This window comes from Pollachius pollachius (assembly GCF_949987615.1).
Source record: "Pollachius pollachius genome assembly, chromosome: 3".
In the NCBI taxonomy this organism is placed as follows: Eukaryota; Metazoa; Chordata; class Actinopteri; order Gadiformes; family Gadidae; genus Pollachius; species Pollachius pollachius.
The window spans coordinates 23,242,139-23,261,273 of record NC_136936.1 but is presented as its reverse complement, the minus strand read 5'-3'; the positions used below and the strand labels follow the sequence as shown (position 1 = coordinate 23,261,273).

Genomic DNA, 19,135 nt, shown 5'->3' with positions numbered 1-19,135 from the left:
AGACGCTTGAGGTCCATCACAAGGAATCAATTACAGTGCGTTAGGAAAGGAAAGGAAGTAAAGGAATTACATACAATGTGTTTTCTCTCTCTCTCTCTCTCTCTCTCTCTCTCCTCCCTGTTTGTGTCCTAGTGGGAAGTCGGCCAGCCGCCCTGCCCCTAAACAATCTGAAGGTCAGAAAAACACCTTTGAACTGTTATCTTTTTGTCAAATATATTGACGGGATTTTTAGTTTTATGGGTGATCATGGAATCGTGTGTGTGTTTGTGTGTGTGCGTGTGCCCCCCAGATGGAATGTATAGTCCAGGAGACGCTGAATGGAGCCGGGTCTGACCAACGCTGTGCTACTGGACTCGCAGGTACCCAACACACCCCGTGCCCCCGGTCACCATAGCAACCACCCGACAGATTAGCATGAATAGTAACCCCCCCCCCCCTTTGACCCTATGATGCCAGCTGTTGTTGTCTTTTAAGTCAAATGATGCTGGGTTGTCTCTGTGTTGTTTGTCTGCGTAGAAGAACTGAACGAGATGCAGAGGCACCACGGTCTGCTCCGAGAGCTACAGGACCTGGCGGATGAGGGTACACACACACACACACGCACACACTCACACACACACATGCACACGCACACATGCACACAAACACACACACACACCCTCACACACACACATGCTCATGCACACGCACACACACGCTCTCACACAGCCTAATTTAGTTGGTATGGACCATTACTTTATTGAATTGGTTCAGTGACTACGACTCTGACACTCTATTCAGGGCAAGTATGGATTTACAATGGAGTCAGGGTCATGGAGGTCATTATTTCGGTAACATGAGACACCCACACACACAGAAACACACACTCACTCACACATACACCCCAACACACACAAACACATACACCCACACAAACACATGTACATAAGCACTTACACAAACACCGCTAATGAGGGTTCTGTGTAATTGCCAGAGAGAGAACGGGAGAGAGAGACCGAGAGGGAGAGGGAGAGGAAGGGCTACGGGTACAACCTGGCCGACGACGAGAGTGACGACGAGAGGGACCAGGAGGAGGAGGAGGACCAGGAGGAGGAGGACCAGGAGGAGGAGGAAGAGGAGCCCAGACGATTGAGCAAATACCACAAACACGGAAAAGAGAAGGACGAGGAAAAGGAGGATGAGGCTGAAAGAGATCAGACAAAGGAGGGGAGAGAGATGGCGGAGGAGGAGGGCCAGAAGGCGGGGGACGAGGAGCGAGCTAGGGAGCTGGAGGAGCTACTGGCGGAGGAGATCGGGAGGAGGAGGGACGGAGGGAAGCGCAGCGATGGGGAGCTCCAGGAGCTGCTCAGGGAGCTGAAGAAGAAACGCTACGAGGCGGCCAAGAAGAAGAAAGAGGCGCAAGAGGGCCAGGGCTCCAAGGAGAGCATGGGCAAGGAGAAAGGGAAGGAGGAGAAGGAGGCGGGGGAGGAGGGCGAACGCCGGAAGACGGAGGCGGAGCTCCTGGAGGTGGAGAAGGAGAAGGTGGAGCGGGAGATGAAGGAGCTGCTCCTCCGGCAGCAGGACAGCCGGAGCAAGGCGGAGCAGGAGAAGGAGCGGCGGGAGAAGCAGGAGGAGCTCGACGAGCTCCTGCACAAGATGAAGACGGTGCAGAAGGAGGAGGGCGAGGAGGAGGCGGAGGACGCCACCGTGAAGACGGAGGTGCAGTCGGAGCTTAAGGAGGGGAAGGAGGAGAAGAAAGACAAGGAGGAGGAGGCAGAGGACAAGGTAGAGAAGAAGGAGAAGGAGGAGAGTGACAAGGTGGAGGAGAAAAAGACCAATGGTGAAGTGGTGGTGAAGCAAGAGGCGGGGGGGGAGGTGGAGGAGGAGAAGGATCCCCCGAAGAAGAGGGTGATGGAGAAGGCGAGCGACGAGGCCACGCGGCAGTTTGAGTGGGAACACTACGAGGGCGAAGAAGACGAGCGGGAGGAGGAAGACGAGGAAGGAGGTGAGGATGAGTATGTCCGAGAGGACCAGGGGGAGGAGGAGGAGGAAGATGGAGACGAAAAAGACGACGGCGATGCCAAAGAAGACGACGCAGAGGTAAGTTGCACAACTGTGTGTGGGTATGATTGTTTGCATGTTTGTGTGTGTGTGTGTGTTTATGTGTGTGTGTGTGTCTGTGCACCTTCATGCATTTAATTATACATGTTTGCAGGAGCTGCTGGAGATAGAAGTCGAGCTGCGCAAGGTCGCCGCGGAGCTGAGGCAACTTCGTAGAGGATAAGAAACACATACATGCACACACACACACACACACACACACACACACACACACACACACACACACACACACACACACACACAGGTACACGTTAATTTGCCACAGATGTTCACTTGTTCCATGTCAGCGTTCACAATGCCTCACAGACGTGATCCTTTAGGATTCTGTATGGGTTAATTGTCGGTAGAAAATAAATAGTAATAATGATTTGTTGACAATCTGAAGACAGAAGTGGTAAAGTTTCACTACATCCGTGCCGGTTACAACATGGATGCAAAGCATTTAGCACTTTGATTTTGAATTGCCATGTTTAAAACATTATCTTGGGAGATTACTATAATGTAGTACGGCTATTATAAATTTGGGGACATTTTCTCAGACATTTAATGTACATATATATATACAAATATATGTATATAGGTATATGTATGTGTGTATACATATACATCTACTTTGAATATACCTTTTTGTGCAATAATGGAAAACTGCGTGTTAAGTAGTTTTGCTGTTCTGACTGTTAACGTAAGCAATGTGTAGGCCTATTTATGTCATTTTGAACAATGTTAATCGATTGAACAATATCTCTCCCGGTTTTGTTCCAATTGAAGGTGAGGGTTGTGTATTATCTGGCTCATGCACTGTTTAAACCAGACTGTTTCGGAAGATCAGCGATGACACAGAGAGAGAGCGTCAGCTGGTCAACGTGACCTCGTAGATTCAAAAGGCTGATGGGAAATTGTATTAACCTAATGGCGTCCAAATGCCTGGACGTCATGTGCTAAGAGTTTAATAAGGTTGCAAGGTGTCACTTCAGGTTTTCAGATAGCTTTGCACTCTTTATATGAACAAGCCACGGAGCACCAGAGAAGTAGGGGAGACACTGAAGCCATTTGTTGTCATTTAATAATGATAACGGAAACATTGGCAAATTGCAGCAATGACTGTTACATAACCATGTGTGTGGGTATCCCTTTATGTAAAAGCTCGGAGCATTGTTGCCTGTCTAAGCCAAGGTCAAATGTAAATAAGTAGCAACAGTGCCCCCAGGTGGACATTTGTTGGGAATTCACTTTGCACAGGAAATTATCAACAATAGCATTGGAGGGCCACAATACTGTCTGCAATAAGATGTATTGACACGTGAATGCAATAATCAGCCAAATACATCACAACAAATCTTTGGTGTGTTTTAATATGTAATCACAATGCATCATATGGTTCTAAATATAATATATTTTCTATAAAAACAAGATTAGTTACACATTTGTGTATTGAACACAGAAAAAGTTACTTTGCGGCTTGTATTAATACATGGTTAATCAGTTACAACACATTTTACTGTTCCTCTTCCAAAGATCATCAGATACTTTTTAACTCGGGATAAACCTAAGAACTACTCGAATAAATGCAACATTTATGTTTTTTTTCCACACAAATCTGCAAAACTGTTTCAAATATTTTCACAAACCAGCAACAAAATACTGCAAAGGAAATGTTGAGTGGATGGGATGAGGGCATAGAGGACATTTAAAAAAACTAAGAAAACAATTAAAAAAAACATTGCAATATCACTGGCCAATGTGAGTGCTGTATTTTGTGCCTGTTGTCTATTCCTCTATGCTACTTGTTAATAAATACAAATTGTGAATAACTTCTTTGTATCATCTGTAAGCTGTGGTCAAAAATCGAAGGAACCAATTTGTATGCTTTAGTTCTGTTAACACATTAAGGGTGAAGGTGAGAGGCGACTTGTGTCTGGGACTTGATTGTGTTACATAGAGAGGACAGTCACACAGGTGATAGGAATAACCTAATCAAGGTTATTGATAAGCTCTAATTGGTGCCAGGTGAGGCCACACCAGTGACCTCCCCATGCAGACAGCAGCAGGACTAAACAGTTTTGCCACACAAAGGCTATCCATATGGTGCATTAAGAGATTCAGGTGTTATGTTGGAAACCACTAGCACCAGACTCAGACCGCTGGTCCAATACTTTCTTGATGTGGTCCAGAAGGGAGGAGAAAAACTGGGGGACCCCCTCATAGCCTGAAAGAAAAACAGGGAAGAGTCATTGTGTGTGTGTGTGCGTGCGTGCGTGCGTGTGTGTGTGTCGTTGAACCTACCGGGGAAGATGTTGATGTCGATGGCGGTGAGTGTGTGTGTGCGTATGTCAATGATGACGTCCACGCCGAACAGCGCCATACCCAGCTGGACCCGTAGCTCTTCGACCAGCGCCGCCATGGCCTCTGAGCTGGGGGGCGGCAGGCAGGGCGTCTGCTCGTCCAGCTGGGGACCACAATTGCTTAACGCTCAAATGATTTTTGCCATTGTCTTGTGAGGGGCTTTCAGCTCATGAACAATGTCATTGAGTGGAGCACTTTTTGTTTATTTTTTTAGTTCACATTTATTTTAGAGCCCTTTAAAAAACAACAAGTGCTGTACAATTCAACTATCTAGTTATAAAAAACAAACAAATAAAGGACACTAGAAAATAATAATAAAAAAAACGTATATGGTGTTAAATGCAAGAGAATATAAATTAGTTTTTAGGAGGGATTTGAGGGATTTCACACAGTAGCGTGGTGAATATTTGATAGTACGTTTATATATGATATGATAGTAATAGCCTACACCACTATTGTGTTCTCAATACTGACCGCTGTGAGGTGGGAGCTGGACTCTGGCTTGGAGACCTCATGGCTGTTGAAGAAGATGGTCTTCCTGTCTGTTAATCCCCGATCAATAAAGGAAGAACCAAGACTTAGAATCAACACAAGACATTGAGGCGTCAGCTGACTGGAATCTTGCTGACACGCGCCCCTCATTTGCTCCGCGGGCATTGGGGCGTCAGGAATACACTACCATCCAAAAGTTTGGGATCACCCAGACAATTTCTTGTTTTCCATGAAAACTCACTTTTATTCAACAGTTTTCAGCTGTGCTAATAATTGCACAAGGGTTTTCTAATAATCAATTAGCCTTTTACCCGATTAGCTAAACAATGTACCAATAGAACACAGGAGTGACGGTTGCTGGAAATGGGCCTCTCTACACCTATGTAGATATTCCATAAAAAATCTGCCGTTCCCAGCTGAAATAGTCATTTATCACATTCATAATGTCTAGACTGTATTTCTGATTAATTTAATGTTGTCTTCATTAAAAAGCACAAAGTGCTTTTCTTTAAAAAAATAAGGACATTTTTAAGTGACCCCAAACTTTTGAACGGTAGTGTACATCGACCCCTGGGACTAGAGGGGGCGTGAGGACTGACCGCAGGGTCCAGAGGGGAAGTTCTTGAGCGAGGGTCTCTCAACACAGAAGTGTCGGTCCCCCACCACAAACACCTTGTGCAGCACGGCGCCGTGGCTCACGAAGCTCTGCAGCACGCAAGGGGGGCGGACGTCAGAAAGGCCGCCCACGCTGAAGATCAGAGACATCTGGGACAACAACAACAGCATGAGTGAGTGGATGAACTCATAAACCCTGAAATCATTAGTCTATCGGTGAATCAACACAACAGAGATTTAGCTCCAAACCCTACATTCCATAATGGCAGATGAAAAATAAACATGCGAAAGAAGATCAATTTAAACATGTGTATATGTGTATATATATATTGACGTTAACACGGACTGACCTCGTGGGACAGCGAGCCATGGGCCACCCTGGTTTTACAGACTGGAGGAAAAACAAAGATATTATAATTTATAATGTTAAATGGCAAGCGCACACTAAAACAATACTTTAGGAAAACCACCTGGTACTATTTTGCACCAATCAGAACAAGCTGGTGCAATAACCCATGTTTCAGGTGAAACAATAACCCATGTTTTAGGTGAAACAATAACCCATGTTTCAGGTGAAACAGTAGCCCATGTTTCAGGTGAAACCGTAGCCCATGTTTCAGGTGAAACCATAGCCCATGTTTCAGGTGAAACATGGGTTATTGCACCCGCTTACCCAGGCCTATCAGGCTTATCCAGGCCCTCATTTGAGCATCAACTGAGGGCCTGATGTATGTTCTGTTTGGTGTTGTCCTTAAAGATTCCATTTCATGCCTTTTTAGGGTTAATAATTGCATTTGGGGGTACGACTAGAATAGGGTTTACATGCCTGTTTGCTAGAAATACCCCTTATTATTCTCACACTGTTAATTCCTGCAAAACCTATTTCAAAACCTGTCGGATTTGTATCATGTCGCTATAAGACACCCCTCCAGAGTAACTCAGTCTTCTGTGATTGGTCAGCACGCCCACTCTGTTGCAATTGGTCGAACACCCCCCCCCCCCCCCCCCCCCCCCCCCCCAGCCGGGTAGCCGCTAGGCGTGACTTCTTCTCTTCAGCACCTCCCACTGCACTCTGACATCACACTGTAACGGAAGTAAAGTTTGAGCAAGCCGTTTCATTCACTTATTGAGGGGCATTCTTGGTGGGCGCGAAGAATCCCCCTGGCTCGGATTTAGATTTTTCTAGTTTAGCAGACGTAAACTATTTAAACATACATCATATAAAAGTCTAAAGCAAAGGAAAAGGCGAATAAGCATAATATCTCCCCTTTAAGGTTTGATTTAGGCGATTGGTTCCTCCTTAAATTGACTTTGGAGGTGTTCCCCATCCTAGGACATTTATGTTTTGGTGGTGTTGTTCTTCACGGTGCGATGGGTCCTACTGACTGAGAGGGAAGCTCAGGCCCTGCTCCTCCATGGCCGTCTGTACGGAGGCCATGTCCCCGGGGCTGTGGATGGCCAGGTACGGCGGGCTGCATATACGCCAGTCTGACAGGAACCACAACACACATTCAACACAGAAACACACCGCCACACACAAAATGAAGACACATGTGAGATGAATTGAAGTCCCCTCGGAGGCGGGACTTGTTCTTCAGAGGTCTATTGGCAGAGCACTGTCAATCCTGCACAGCCTGGTCAACGTCACATGTGATTAGACTGTACATCAGCAGAGAGTAACCAAATGCAAAAAAAGCAAAATGGTACTGCCTCCAGGATCCAGGTGTTCGTTTTCAGCACTTTTTTGTGGAAAGGAAAAATAGAACACAAAATAATGTTTGCAGGATATAATCTATTCTTTCAGTGTTGCAAAAAAACTTTTTTACAAGGTGTCAAGTTTTCAAACACAGATTTACAGTTTTTTTCTCAGGTTTGAATTACAACAGGATTCTAATCCCATAATAATCTGGTTGGTGTGTCTGCGCTTTAAGAATAACCAAATCCTGAAACACCTCAGAGGCCACAACCGTATCTTCTTAAATATGTAGGCCCAATGGTTATGCCCCTACTACATTAATACATGAATGTAGAATTAATTACATTAATTTAATTCACATTTTCACATTTAAGTTTACGGGGAGTCTAATATATAATATATATATATATATATATATATATATATATATATATATATTACCATCTTAATCTAAATGACCGAAGAGTAAGACACTGTAGAAGTACTTAATGAAGAATTGTCCAGTGACATGGCCAGATTTGGCTCTAGCGTGTGTTGTGTGCTCTTGACGTCAGCACACCTCTGAGGGAGTTGTGCAGTTTGCTCATGATCCGGTAGGATGCGAAGCGGTCTAGGAGCCGGGTCATGGCGGGTAGCGGGTCCAGGAGAACGGTGCCGGGATGGGCCAACACGTAGCTCTACAGAGAGAGAGAGAGAGAGAGAGAGAGAGAGAGAGAGAGAGAGAGAGAGAGAGGAGCATGAGTTAGAGACAAATAGAAGAAACAACAAAGAAGAAAGGCGTGGCGAATGACTGCATTACCAAAGAAATAGAAAAAACTTTTTTTGCTTTTTAACTTGCATCGACGGCAGGGAAGGATCTGGGAAGGCTATTCTAAATAAGTCTGAATTGGTTGTAAATGAAAATAATAATTTTAAAAGAATCTATAGACGTGTGCATATGTCAATGACATGTATATTTATATATTTTTGGGAGAAATACAGACTTTGTATGCCTCATTTCCACATAAAGTAATTGACGGTACATTTCCTCCTACCTCAGGGGTAGTATTTTTTCAGGAGATTTCAGGGTACAAACGTCAGGATATGTTGTTCACACATACGGCCCATCAGGAGAATAGCAGGAGAATGTAAGGATTTACATGTATCTCAGCAAGCAGCTAGTGTGAGAGAGACAGTTTGGGAGAGAGTGTGAGAGAGATACAGTGAGGGGGCGAGTGTGAGAGAGAGGGAGCGAGTGTGTGGGAGAGACAGTGAAGGAGCTAGTCTGAGAGGGAGACAGTGAGGGAGACAGTATGAAAGAGAAAGTGAGGGGGCGAATGTGAGAGAGAGTCCATGAGGGAGACAGTGTGAGAGAGAGACAGTGGTGAGTTGTGAGTTTAGTGGCTCGTTTTTTTGCCAAGCTCATTAATCCTGGTCACTTATGCACAATACGCGTCATATGCTGGTATTGCTTCTTCCCTCTGATACATTTTTACCCGTCACTTGTCTTGCACTCTTGTATAATCTGCCTCATCGACACCTCACACTCCCTAATTATCTGCTATTCGACTTCTCTCTGATTCCGGTTCACACTGGTTAAATGTTAATACTTTTTGTACATTCAACCAGTGGGGTTAGGGTAAGTGTGAAAACCCAAGGATGTGGTAGAAAGACTAGGAATATCAATTGTGTGAAACAAGTCAAAAAAGTTGCCTAGGAATGCATACCCTATAGAACCTCTAAGTGTTACTGTTGGTGGATCATTTTCAAGTCTTCTGAGATTAATTTGTTTTCAGACACATTGTTTGGAGAACACATTTTGTTTCGGAAGTGCTCCATTGGTTCTTCAAATTATTATTTTTTAAACAGTGGTCAGACCTGAAAGTTGGCAAGGAGGTGCTTAGACTGTTGGTCGTGCTCGGACTCCACGATGACGTCAGACAGCTTGTGGACGATGACGTCGAAGGGCCCCTGGGGGGCCAGCGGCTGGCCGAGATCAATCTGTAGAAACGCGGCTTTTATCACCAATAGGTTAAACGTGGTACTGCATTGACACGTTATATTGTTATTCTTTTGGAAATATGGTATAATGTTCAATTTGCTGCAATGTCTTTCATAACAACACGTTTTCTAGTAAAAACACCTGATAAAAAACAAGAAATATAATTTTATTCATGTAGGTCATTAGTTTGCCCTATTAATTCTGTTCAAAAATAGTGATTTATAGTTCAGGACTAAGATCTGCATTATGAATGACTTGGTCACTTCAACATGTCAAGGTTCGATAAGCAATGACCAGTAGGCTAGTTGACTCCTGGTTTGTGGGTGGTGGCTGCAGGTGGTTGTGACACACTCTGACAATGTGACACCTGTAAATGACATCCGTGTGTTTGTGTGTGTGTGTGTGTGTGTGTGCGTGCATGCGTGCGTGCGTGTGTTTGTGCGTGCGTATGCTTGTTTAGATTTCCTGAATTTACTGAATCTACACACAAACGTTATGTTTACAATATTTACTGAGTGATGATGAGTAGATTAGATGTTTAATATATTAACAATATTTGTCACAACCATTTTTGCAAACATTCCCACGCACAACAAAGTAGCCTTATTTTAATTTTGTTCATCTTTAGCTATTAATAAGTAACAATCCTGTTTTGTTTTTTAAATGAACAAAATGGTAAAAAATCCTCACCCTACCTCCACCACCTTGACCCCGTGGCCCCTGCAGAAAATCAGATTTATACATCATATTTATTAACCATGAATAACCATTCAATTAAACGTTCACTGACTGGAGTAGGTTTAATTCCAAAAGGTGCAACACTAAGGTGAGGCAGCATGCCAAAATGATTTAAACAAATACGAAAGATTTCCCATTAACGAGTAAAATGAAATAAAATTAAGGGCAAAACTTACGCACACATCTCAGAAAAAGCTGCAAGGTTCATTCTCTTCCGTTTCTTGTCGCTGAGACAAAAGCCTACTCTACTGCGGTCTGACATTTAGACCTACAGAGACAGGTGGATGCTGATTTCTCTCCTCCCTCTCTCTCTCTCTCTCTCTCTCTCTCTCTCTCTCTCTCTCTCTCTCTCTATTTCTCAAGCAGCGAGGAACGACAGAGGACTAGTGGGACGTGTAGAGGGGGAGAAAGAAAAAAAAAAGATCCATCCCCCTGTTGCCCCAAATCCCAGCTATGACACGCAGTATGGACTGCGTGAAGTCTCCACTTTACAGTTTTGTGAAAGTCAGGTGTCATCTGATCGTTGACGTGACGTGACTTCCCTATTGCTGCTCTCCGATTGGCTGCGCCCATCCTCGGGTTCACTTAAAAACAGAAACTGAAAGTAAAGAAAATGCTTGGTTTCGAAAATTGAACAACGTTGCTGCTCTTCAAAGTGATTCATTTAGCAACTTTTCCACTTAAAAAGTTAACGTGAGCGTACAGTGTGTTGACTTTGTAATACCCGCAGGTAAGCGCAGTTCGCCAAGCGGGAGCGTCCAAGGCCGCCGCCGTACCCAGACGCAGGAAAAATGTCTCGCGGTTCCAACCCAGGCTTCGACAGGCACATCACCATCTTTTCGCCTGATGGTCGCCTCTACCAAGTTGGTGAGACGTTTCTAGAATTTGCCAAAGATCCATCTTGATTATACTACATATTTTCAAAGTTTGTAACTATAGTTGGAAAACTCGAGTGGATGTGATGGCCAGTAAACACCTGTATAGTGCTATTCTACAATTTCCAATGGAGCGCTACCAAAGTCAACATTCATACTACTGTCATACTATTATATTCAGTGTTTGTGTGTGTGTGCGTGTGTGTGTGTGTGTGTGTGTGTGTGCACGTGGTTGTGTTATAGAATATGCATTCAAAGCCATCATCCAGAGTGGTTTAACTACGGTTGGAGTCCGGGGTGAAGACTGTGCTGTGGTGGTCACACAGAAAAAAGTACCGGTAAGAAATTAGCACACACAAGCGCTTAGGCACCCACAAACACACACACACGGGTCAAATTTAAAGCTTGGTTGGAAGTGAAGCCTGACTGCGTTGTGACGCCAAGATTCTGCTGACTTTATGAGTCATCGATACACATATACCCATATACCCCCAACAAAAATGCTTACTGAATGAAGCAATTATTCATCATGTATAAATCCTCACAATTCCAAACTATATCATTCATTATCCTCATCATCGCTACCATCGCAGTGACCTCATAGTAGTCATGGGCACCAGGAATCATTCATAAAGAGAATCTGTATGACTGTGAAACGGTCAATGTGTCGGATGGCTTCTCCGCTGCAGGACAAGCTGCTGGACGCGTCCACCATGACCAACATGTTCAAGCTGACCTCTCGCATCGGCTGTGTGATGACGGGCCACGGCGGTAAACCATGCCTCACCACAACATGCACTGCACTTGTACTAAGTTTGCAAAACACATGCAGCGAGGCCTGTGTCATGTGTATGTTTTTACCAAAAAAGCATGACACTCATACTTAGGCACAAGTATATGCAGCTACTTATGAATGTAGCTGCAGGCTTTAACTCCTAAATGTCGCTTAAGCATAGTTCCAATAAAAATGAAACATTCAGAGTTATGTGCTGTCACATATTCACAATAAATCCTGCACACTCGCACACATACAGTCATTTAAAGATACTTGTGGCCTTTCTTATAGTCTCCCTTCTATTAGTCTTAGTACCTTAGTACTTGTACCTGACATGCTGTTTTTGTGAGAGCAAACCACCCATTTACATTTAGGGCAATTAGCAGGCGCTTCTATCCAAAGCGACGTACATTTGTCAGAAGAAGGCAAAACAATATATCGCTGTAGGTACAATAAGGATCATGGTTGGATCATGTCGTCAGGACAAAGAGGCTCATCTGTTTCTCCCCCCCAGCGGACAGCCGTTCCCAGGTGCACCGCGCCCGCGTGGAGGCAGGGGAGTGGAAGTACAAGTTTGGCTACGACATCAACGCCGACGTCCTGTGTCGACGCTTGGCCGACATCTGCCAGGTGTACACGCAGAACGCCGAGATGAGGCCCCTGGGCTGCTGTGAGTCCCCCTGCCCTCCCCCAGAACCCTCTGTTCTGCCGTTGCGTCGACCGTCGAACCACCACACAACATGATTTTAATCATTCCTTCGTGTTTCGGATCCTTAGCCCCCTGGCTGTCGGGTTAGTCTCTGATCCCGAAGTTTGACGACGCTATAGCCATACTTCTGGGGGGGACTACACAGATTGAGGTTTCAGAAGACTGTTTTAACAAATGTATATCTACGGTGGCCAGTCTACTGCGTGGGTTGGATTATAAACCTTCCAGACACGTTGTATCAGGATGTTTCTGTCTGGACAGGACTTTTTAGCTTGACTTCCCAGTTTAGTTTAGTTTTTAGTTTGTGTGTGCACTTGGGTGGGCAAATGTAACTTTTTGAATATGTATTTAAGTTTAAGTAAGTGTTGCAAACGTTTAACACCTCCTTGGCATCGTAGTTGATGTCAACAGGTCCTCTTATCTCCTTTATAGGGGGAGTGTACTCTGGTTTCATGTGTTTTTGCCCAGTAGTCATTAGTTTCTTTTTTTTTAGATCGAAGCCATTACATCATAATCTACCTACTTATAACCTTTCAGACCTTTGAGTTTTTTTAGTCCCTTCTAATGGATGGTCAGCCAGTTTGTGGGGGTTTCAGTTGCTTTCCAGTCTGGACAAATGCACGTCTACAGCTCAAAGCCAAAAGGCGAAAGAAAGTGTAAAGCCCCTCACACAGATTTGAGTTTGTCGGATTTGTAAGACTACTGTTGGGTTCAGAATGATAGTTATTTGTATGCTGTCCCTCACAAAGTCTGCCCCTATGTCCAATGTTAATGTATCCTACATGATTAGAGGTTTACTTTTTTCATGCAAACAAATGTTATCAAATCTTTCAAATGTAAAGTTACAACTTTAAAATAAGTGTACATTAATGAACCATTAATTAACCTTAGTTGATGCAGTATTAGGCATTATTATCTAGCATTGGAATAGGAGTTAGGGTTTTTAATGGGGTTAATGGGTTAGTCTAACCCTAACACTATTAAATATTGCATAAATGAATAGCCGAGCTAACATAAACACCATTAACTTAGTTAGCATGAACACTATAAGTAAACACCCATTACTATTTGTGATGATAACTAGATCATATGTTAACTGTTATTAGTTAATGTTGATTACTGCATTAACTAATGTTAATTAATGGTTAATCAATCTTCCCTGATTGTAAACTATTACCAATGCTAATATGCCAGTGTTTCACTTTGAAAGGTGCTCTCTCTTTCCTTCTCCACCTCTCTCTGTGCCTTCCCCCTTCTCCCTCTCTCTGTCTCTCTATCCCCCTGCCCCTCTCTCCTACTCACCCTCCCCCCAGGCATGATGCTGGTGTCCATGGACCCCCAGCAGGGCCCGGTGCTGTACAAGGTGGACCCGGCGGGCTACTACTGTGGTTTCAGGGGCATCGCGGTGGGGCCAAAGCACTTTGAGGCCAACAGCTACCTGGAGAAGAAGCTGAAGAAGAAGCCCCAGCTGAGCCAAGAGAGAACCATTCAGGTGTGTAGTGATGGTCCGCTGGTAGTCAGGGGATAAGGTATGATAACCCCCCCCCCTCACTCACTCACTCACTCACACACTCACTCACTCACACACTCACTCACTATTTAAAGGGCTTTGAGTGCCTTGAAAAGCACTATATGAATGCAATGACTATTTATATAATTATTATCTGACTTGCCCTGTGACTTAATAACATCACAAATGTAAGTTTCATCCCAGATACAGTATATGATGGACAGACAAGACAACCAATTGCTACAGGGCACTGGGTAGGCTGGTTGATGTATCCAGCATACATCCACTTGCGATGTCATTATGTCATCAGGCTGGGCAGATTCTTTAATCCCACTCAAACTTGGTGGTAATATAAGGGCCTTTCAATGATTATAATAAATATTTGTTAAATACTTGTTAAAATGTATCCCTTTGGCCTAAACATGGGACAGCAGTGGCCTGTCATTTACTTCTGAAGGTAAATTCCAGTCAATATACGCCCTCAACGTCTCTTCTTCCTCAGCTGTGTATCTCCTGCCTGTCCTCTGTCCTCTCCACTGACTTCAAGGCCAGTGACTTGGAGGTGGGCCTGGTCAGCAAAGAACACATCACGTTCAGGTAACCTGAAGCAGTCTCAGACCTTTAGAATGCCATCAATGCTTCTATACAATGTGCCTTATTCACCAAGCCGCCATCTTTGCTCCATCTTGGTTCTGATAAAGAATATAGAGCTCTAATAAACACGCTCTGACTTGTTAAAAAGGAAATTAACTGTCAAACTTGGAATTAAAGGTTGGAATTTCAGAGCTCCGACTTGTGTGACTAAACAACATCAAATTTATGTTTGATGTTTGTTGACATTTGCCGCATAGTTTGATGCATATGCATTGATATATAATTTATCTATATATAATATATTTTCTGATTATAGCAATATGTGGAACTGAGAGACCATTTTAAAGATTAAATGAGCTAGGCAGTGTTCATATAAAGATGGTGGTGAGGTGAATTAAGGCCCATTGCTTCAGCACACAGAACCTGTCTTGTTGTCCCCCGACAGGACCCTGTCGGAGTCTGAGATCGAGACTCACCTGGTGGCCATAGCGGAGCGAGAGTAGACAGCGCCACAGCAGGACCTCTGGGACGTCATCTAGCTATAGGGTGTTTTATATCGTGTGCTCCATCTAGACAACCTTACAGTTTCCTTCATGCCTTCATCCCAGAGAGACTGTCAACCATACATACATCATTGCTGAATAAAGTTTGTAACGAAATATCTGCGTTCTGTGTTTGATTTCCATTTTTTTATTGGATGAATAAATCAAGTAATCTTTTAGAAATTAACCAACTGGGATCATAGAGGATTTAATTATCATTGCAAATCAATGAAAGCATCGTTTATTTTGTATTGTAATGTCTGAATCATGATGTCTAATAATTATTAATTATTACTAATTATTTAGATGGACCCGAGCTGAAACGATGAGTGACAAATAGGGTAGATTTCCTGTTGATCTTGGCTGCAAGCTTCTTTACGATATCCCTTTTGTCTTTGTGAACTGTCTGAAATAGAGTGCATGAAATGGAGGGCATCAAACTTGCATTTCCGTGTTATTAAAAAATATCCAGGCCCATTATCTTACTGCATTACCGTTTTAGCTCCAATAGATGGCAGTGTTGGAACATTCTGCTAGTGGTCGTTGGTTTAAACGGAAACACCGCAGCAACTTGTGACTTCATTGTACGGTATCTATTTATTTGACAATTTCTTTCTGAAAATCCATATATTTTAGCAGAAGTATTTATCCGATACCTGTGTCGGACCTGCCAGTCCCCAATCCACCAAGCTCGCAAAGACACAGGCAACGGACACTCGCACAATCAGTCAACCACACAAGCCTGTATGACAGAAACATAGTGGACTGAAAGGAAACAATGTTCTTTGTTGCATCTTTGTTGTTTTATTCATTGCATTAAATTGAACATGATCCAAGTCATATAGTTGCATTCATCTTCATAATGACAAAGACAACAGCAGAGACAGAACAATAAGACATGATGAACACTAAAATAAGGACTTACTTTCTTAATTACTTTCGCATATTCACTTACCTGCCGGATACTAATGCATTGTGCATGCTAGCCAATCAGGACCTTTACTTTGTTGAATAAAATAATTTGTACTAAGTCCTATGTAAGTCCAGAGATTAATTAAGAGATGATGATAGCATATCGGAAATACAGCCTCTTACTGTGGTATATAATTAGAAGCAATGAAGATGAACAAGAGGTCTGTGCTGCATGCCTCCATGTTCAGCAGCATCCTCTTCCACACAGATAAGTAAGATAAGGTACACAAGAACGTGCTTTAGGTCATCATTACAAATCCTGAGCTTTCCACCTCTCCATCCTCACCTGAGGAGCTTTCCTGGGTGAGTCTCGACAAGAGCATCAAACTGCTCCCGAGTCTCGTTTAAAGCGACTAGCGGGCCTGCTGCGCTAAGTGGCAGCGATAGGCCGCTGATAGGCCTCTTACTTTAAGCCTTCCTCTTGATGTCTTGGCCTCAGTGCAGTTCACCCCATGGCCACTGGACCTGCTTACCACCTAGTTCTGTGGGGGCCGGGGGCCCCAAGAGGCCACCAGCTCAGGGAGGATGAGCTCAGGGGATCGTTGTGATTTTATTGAAATGTAGCTAACAGAAGTACAGGGAAGATGTACATGTTTGTTTAAAAAAGGGTTAATGAAAATTCGTAAAATTAAAAAGAAAGGATTTGTCTTGGTTTGTCTGCCTCGGCCTTGCCATGGCTAATGAATATATTTTAGGAATATATATTTAGAGCAAAGGTGGCTCATATATATATATATATATATCAAAGGCATGGACTGTTACTCGCATGTGAGCAGGAAAACAATATTGTAGCTGTTAGTTATTTCAAGCAAGAAGCCTATTTGTATAAGAACGGAATCCACATATGATATCAATATATCAATGGCTCAATCATATTTAAAACAAAGTCAACAGAAGAAAGGAGAATAAGAGCAGTTGAGGTGGATCAGTGTAGTCCGCTTGTCCAGAATATTCAAAGATTCCAAAGGAGTAGGTCTGTGGGTGAGGGCGAGCCACCTGGAAGACAGAGAGAGAGAGAGAGAGAGAGAGAGAGAGAGAGAGAGAGAGAGAGAGAGAGAGAGAGAGAGAGGAGAGAGAGAGAGGGAGAGAGAGAGAGAGAGAGAGGGAGAGAGAGAGAGAGAGAGAGAGAGAGAGAGAGAGAGAGAGAGAGAGAGAGACAGAGAGACAGAGAGAGAGAGAAAGAGAGAGACCAGTGTTAAAAAGGGTCAAAAGGACAGGAATACAAACGAAGAGAGAGGTCCAGCAGGATGGTGATTGGACAGCGGAGCAGCAACAGGTCCGCTTCTTAATCCGCTCACACTTAAGCATGTAGCAGCAGTCACCTCAGCAATCAGCACCCCAGGCACTGATCTACAGGGTCACTAAGTAGGGGTACAGGGACCCCTAGGGACCCTCTGAAGGACTGCACAGGGTACTAGTGACATTAACATTAACACTATGGTTACGCTTGGTAAATATTTCCAATGAGAGCATGTCCCATACTTTAAGGGGACCTTTAAAGGGGACATATTATACCACCAGGTGTGATCTAGGTGGACACGGCCACTAGTGATGTCATATTGGGCAGATTTTCGAGACGGCTTGTAAGGCTAATCACACTCACACCTGGTGGTAGAATATGTCCCCTTTAAAGGGTTAGAAAATATGCCTTATACATTAGTCCGAGCTTATACATTACTCAAAAATACTTTAAGAACCACTGATCTAATCGACGATTGAAAAAACTACAATTGAAAGAATATGGAGCAAGTTTGAGTAATGTTATTGATATCGCAAGCAACAGCGATCTGATCCTTACGGTGTTGCATTATCACATGCGTTATAACCAAATGTAACGCAATGATAAGATCTCTGCCTCTCTGTGCCTGCTGGCTTGTCATGGCCTTAAACGTTTTACAAACGTGTCCTTTGACGATGTGGCACATCCTGTTTCAGCCACTCCAGGCTGGATTGGACCAATGACATGTGGCTGTTTCTCTTGGACTGATTGCACTTCCTGCATCTGTGCACGTGCTTCCACACCAGGCTGCTGAAGACTGTGAGTGAGTCCTCACAGTCAATAAACAAACAGAAGCTGATATTCCTGCATGCTGAACCCAAACCTCCCACCTTAGACCCTCACCCCCTCCCCCCTGACTCTCCCCTGCACGCCCTCCCGCACCCCTACTAATTTATTCACCCTCCCTCCACCCCCATCCCAGTCTCACCACCACCACCTCCCAGTATGGCAGGTTGACCCTGTGGCTGGTGTCACCTGGTACTGGGACCGCCTGCCAAGCTGAGCAATGGGGCTTGTGTGTGTGTGTGTGTGTGTGTGTGTGTGGGTGGGTGGGTGTGTTGTCTGTGTTTATGTGTGCAACCGGGATGGACTAATGCAGGGAGTCTATAGTTTGTATATTGGCATACTTTGTGCGTGAATTGTATGTGTGTCTGACCTTTAAGGTGAGTGTCTCTTAATCAACCTCTCCACTGGTTGCATGTGTTTGTTCCTGTGTATATTTCTGTGTGTGTGTTTGTACATGTTAGTTTGTGTGTGTGTGTGTGTGTGTGTGTGTGTATGTGTGTGTGGGGTCACGACGCAGGGATTAGGTGTGTGTGAGTGATTGCGGGTGACAGCGGTCCTAGCATTAGGGGCCCTGTGGCAGATTTCATGGGCCTGTTTTAGACACACTAAGCTGGATTTACCCGCAAGCAGTGTGTCAGCATCCATTCTGCTGGCCCGGACCGCCTATACAGACCCACTACACTATAACCAGTGTGCACAGCAGCATGGAAAAACACTCACACACACACACACACACACACACACACACACACACACACACACACACACACACACACACACACACACACACACCCCAACACACACACACACAAATAGGCACACAAACACACACACACACACACAAACACACACACACACACACACACACACACACACACACACACACACACACACACACACACATACAAAGACATACATCCCCCCAACGCACACACACACACACACCAAACACACAGAATCACACAAAGATATTCACACGTACAACTACACACACAGATAAACACATGCACACATGAAGGCCAATGTCACCTCTGACCTGACAGACATGGTTTGTCCAGACCTCTATCTCAGTTATTCTTCTATCCTTAGGGCAACCCACCCTAATTAACCATCCTTGTGTACAAAATG

The 19,135-nt window shown here is 44.1% G+C and overlaps 2 protein-coding genes across 2 annotated transcripts; one reads left to right on the top strand and one right to left on the bottom strand.

Annotated features, from left to right (window-relative positions):
• Nucleotides 1–3,562: 3,562 nt before the first annotated feature.
• LOC307072391 (inositol-tetrakisphosphate 1-kinase-like) lies at nt 3,563–10,373 on the bottom strand. The gene is made up of 10 exons (XM_079731672.1): nt 10,142–10,373; nt 9,923–9,947; nt 9,104–9,226; nt 7,806–7,923; nt 6,937–7,038; nt 5,901–5,941; nt 5,535–5,700; nt 4,918–4,985; nt 4,384–4,546; nt 3,563–4,306 (listed from the first exon to the last, which is right to left on the bottom strand). The coding sequence occupies exons 1-10, from the start codon at nt 10,225–10,227 to the stop codon at nt 4,200–4,202; spliced, it is 999 nt and encodes a 332-aa protein (XP_079587798.1). The 5' UTR covers nt 10,228–10,373; the 3' UTR covers nt 3,563–4,199.
• Nucleotides 10,374–10,545: 172 nt separating this feature from the next.
• LOC307072136 (proteasome subunit alpha type-6-like) lies at nt 10,546–15,087 on the top strand. Its single transcript, XM_079731331.1, has 7 exons — nt 10,546–10,832; nt 11,084–11,178; nt 11,530–11,611; nt 12,130–12,285; nt 13,638–13,816; nt 14,337–14,431; nt 14,874–15,087. Exons 1-7 carry the CDS (start codon nt 10,757–10,759, stop codon nt 14,929–14,931), a joined length of 741 nt encoding a protein of 246 aa, XP_079587457.1. The 5' UTR covers nt 10,546–10,756; the 3' UTR covers nt 14,932–15,087.
• Nucleotides 15,088–19,135: the final 4,048 nt, after the last annotated feature.

Excerpts from the sequence above, each read along its gene's own strand:
- LOC307072391 (XM_079731672.1), bottom strand. The coding sequence starts at position 10,227 with ATGTCAGACCGCAGTAGAGTAGGCTTTTGTCTCAGCGACAAGAAACGG. Across the intron at positions 9,948-10,141 it reads GCTTTTTCTGAGATGTGTGC|GGGCCACGGGGTCAAGGTGG; the intron begins GTAAGTTTTGCC and ends GATTTTCTGCAG. Across the intron at positions 5,701-5,900 it reads ATGGCTCGCTGTCCCACGAG|ATGTCTCTGATCTTCAGCGT; the intron begins GTCAGTCCGTGT and ends TTGTTGTCCCAG.
- LOC307072136 (XM_079731331.1), top strand. The coding sequence starts at position 10,757 with ATGTCTCGCGGTTCCAACCCAGGCTTCGACAGGCACATCACCATCTTT. Across the intron at positions 10,833-11,083 it reads TGGTCGCCTCTACCAAGTTG|AATATGCATTCAAAGCCATC; the intron begins GTGAGACGTTTC and ends GTTGTGTTATAG. Across the intron at positions 14,432-14,873 it reads AAAGAACACATCACGTTCAG|GACCCTGTCGGAGTCTGAGA; the intron begins GTAACCTGAAGC and ends GTCCCCCGACAG.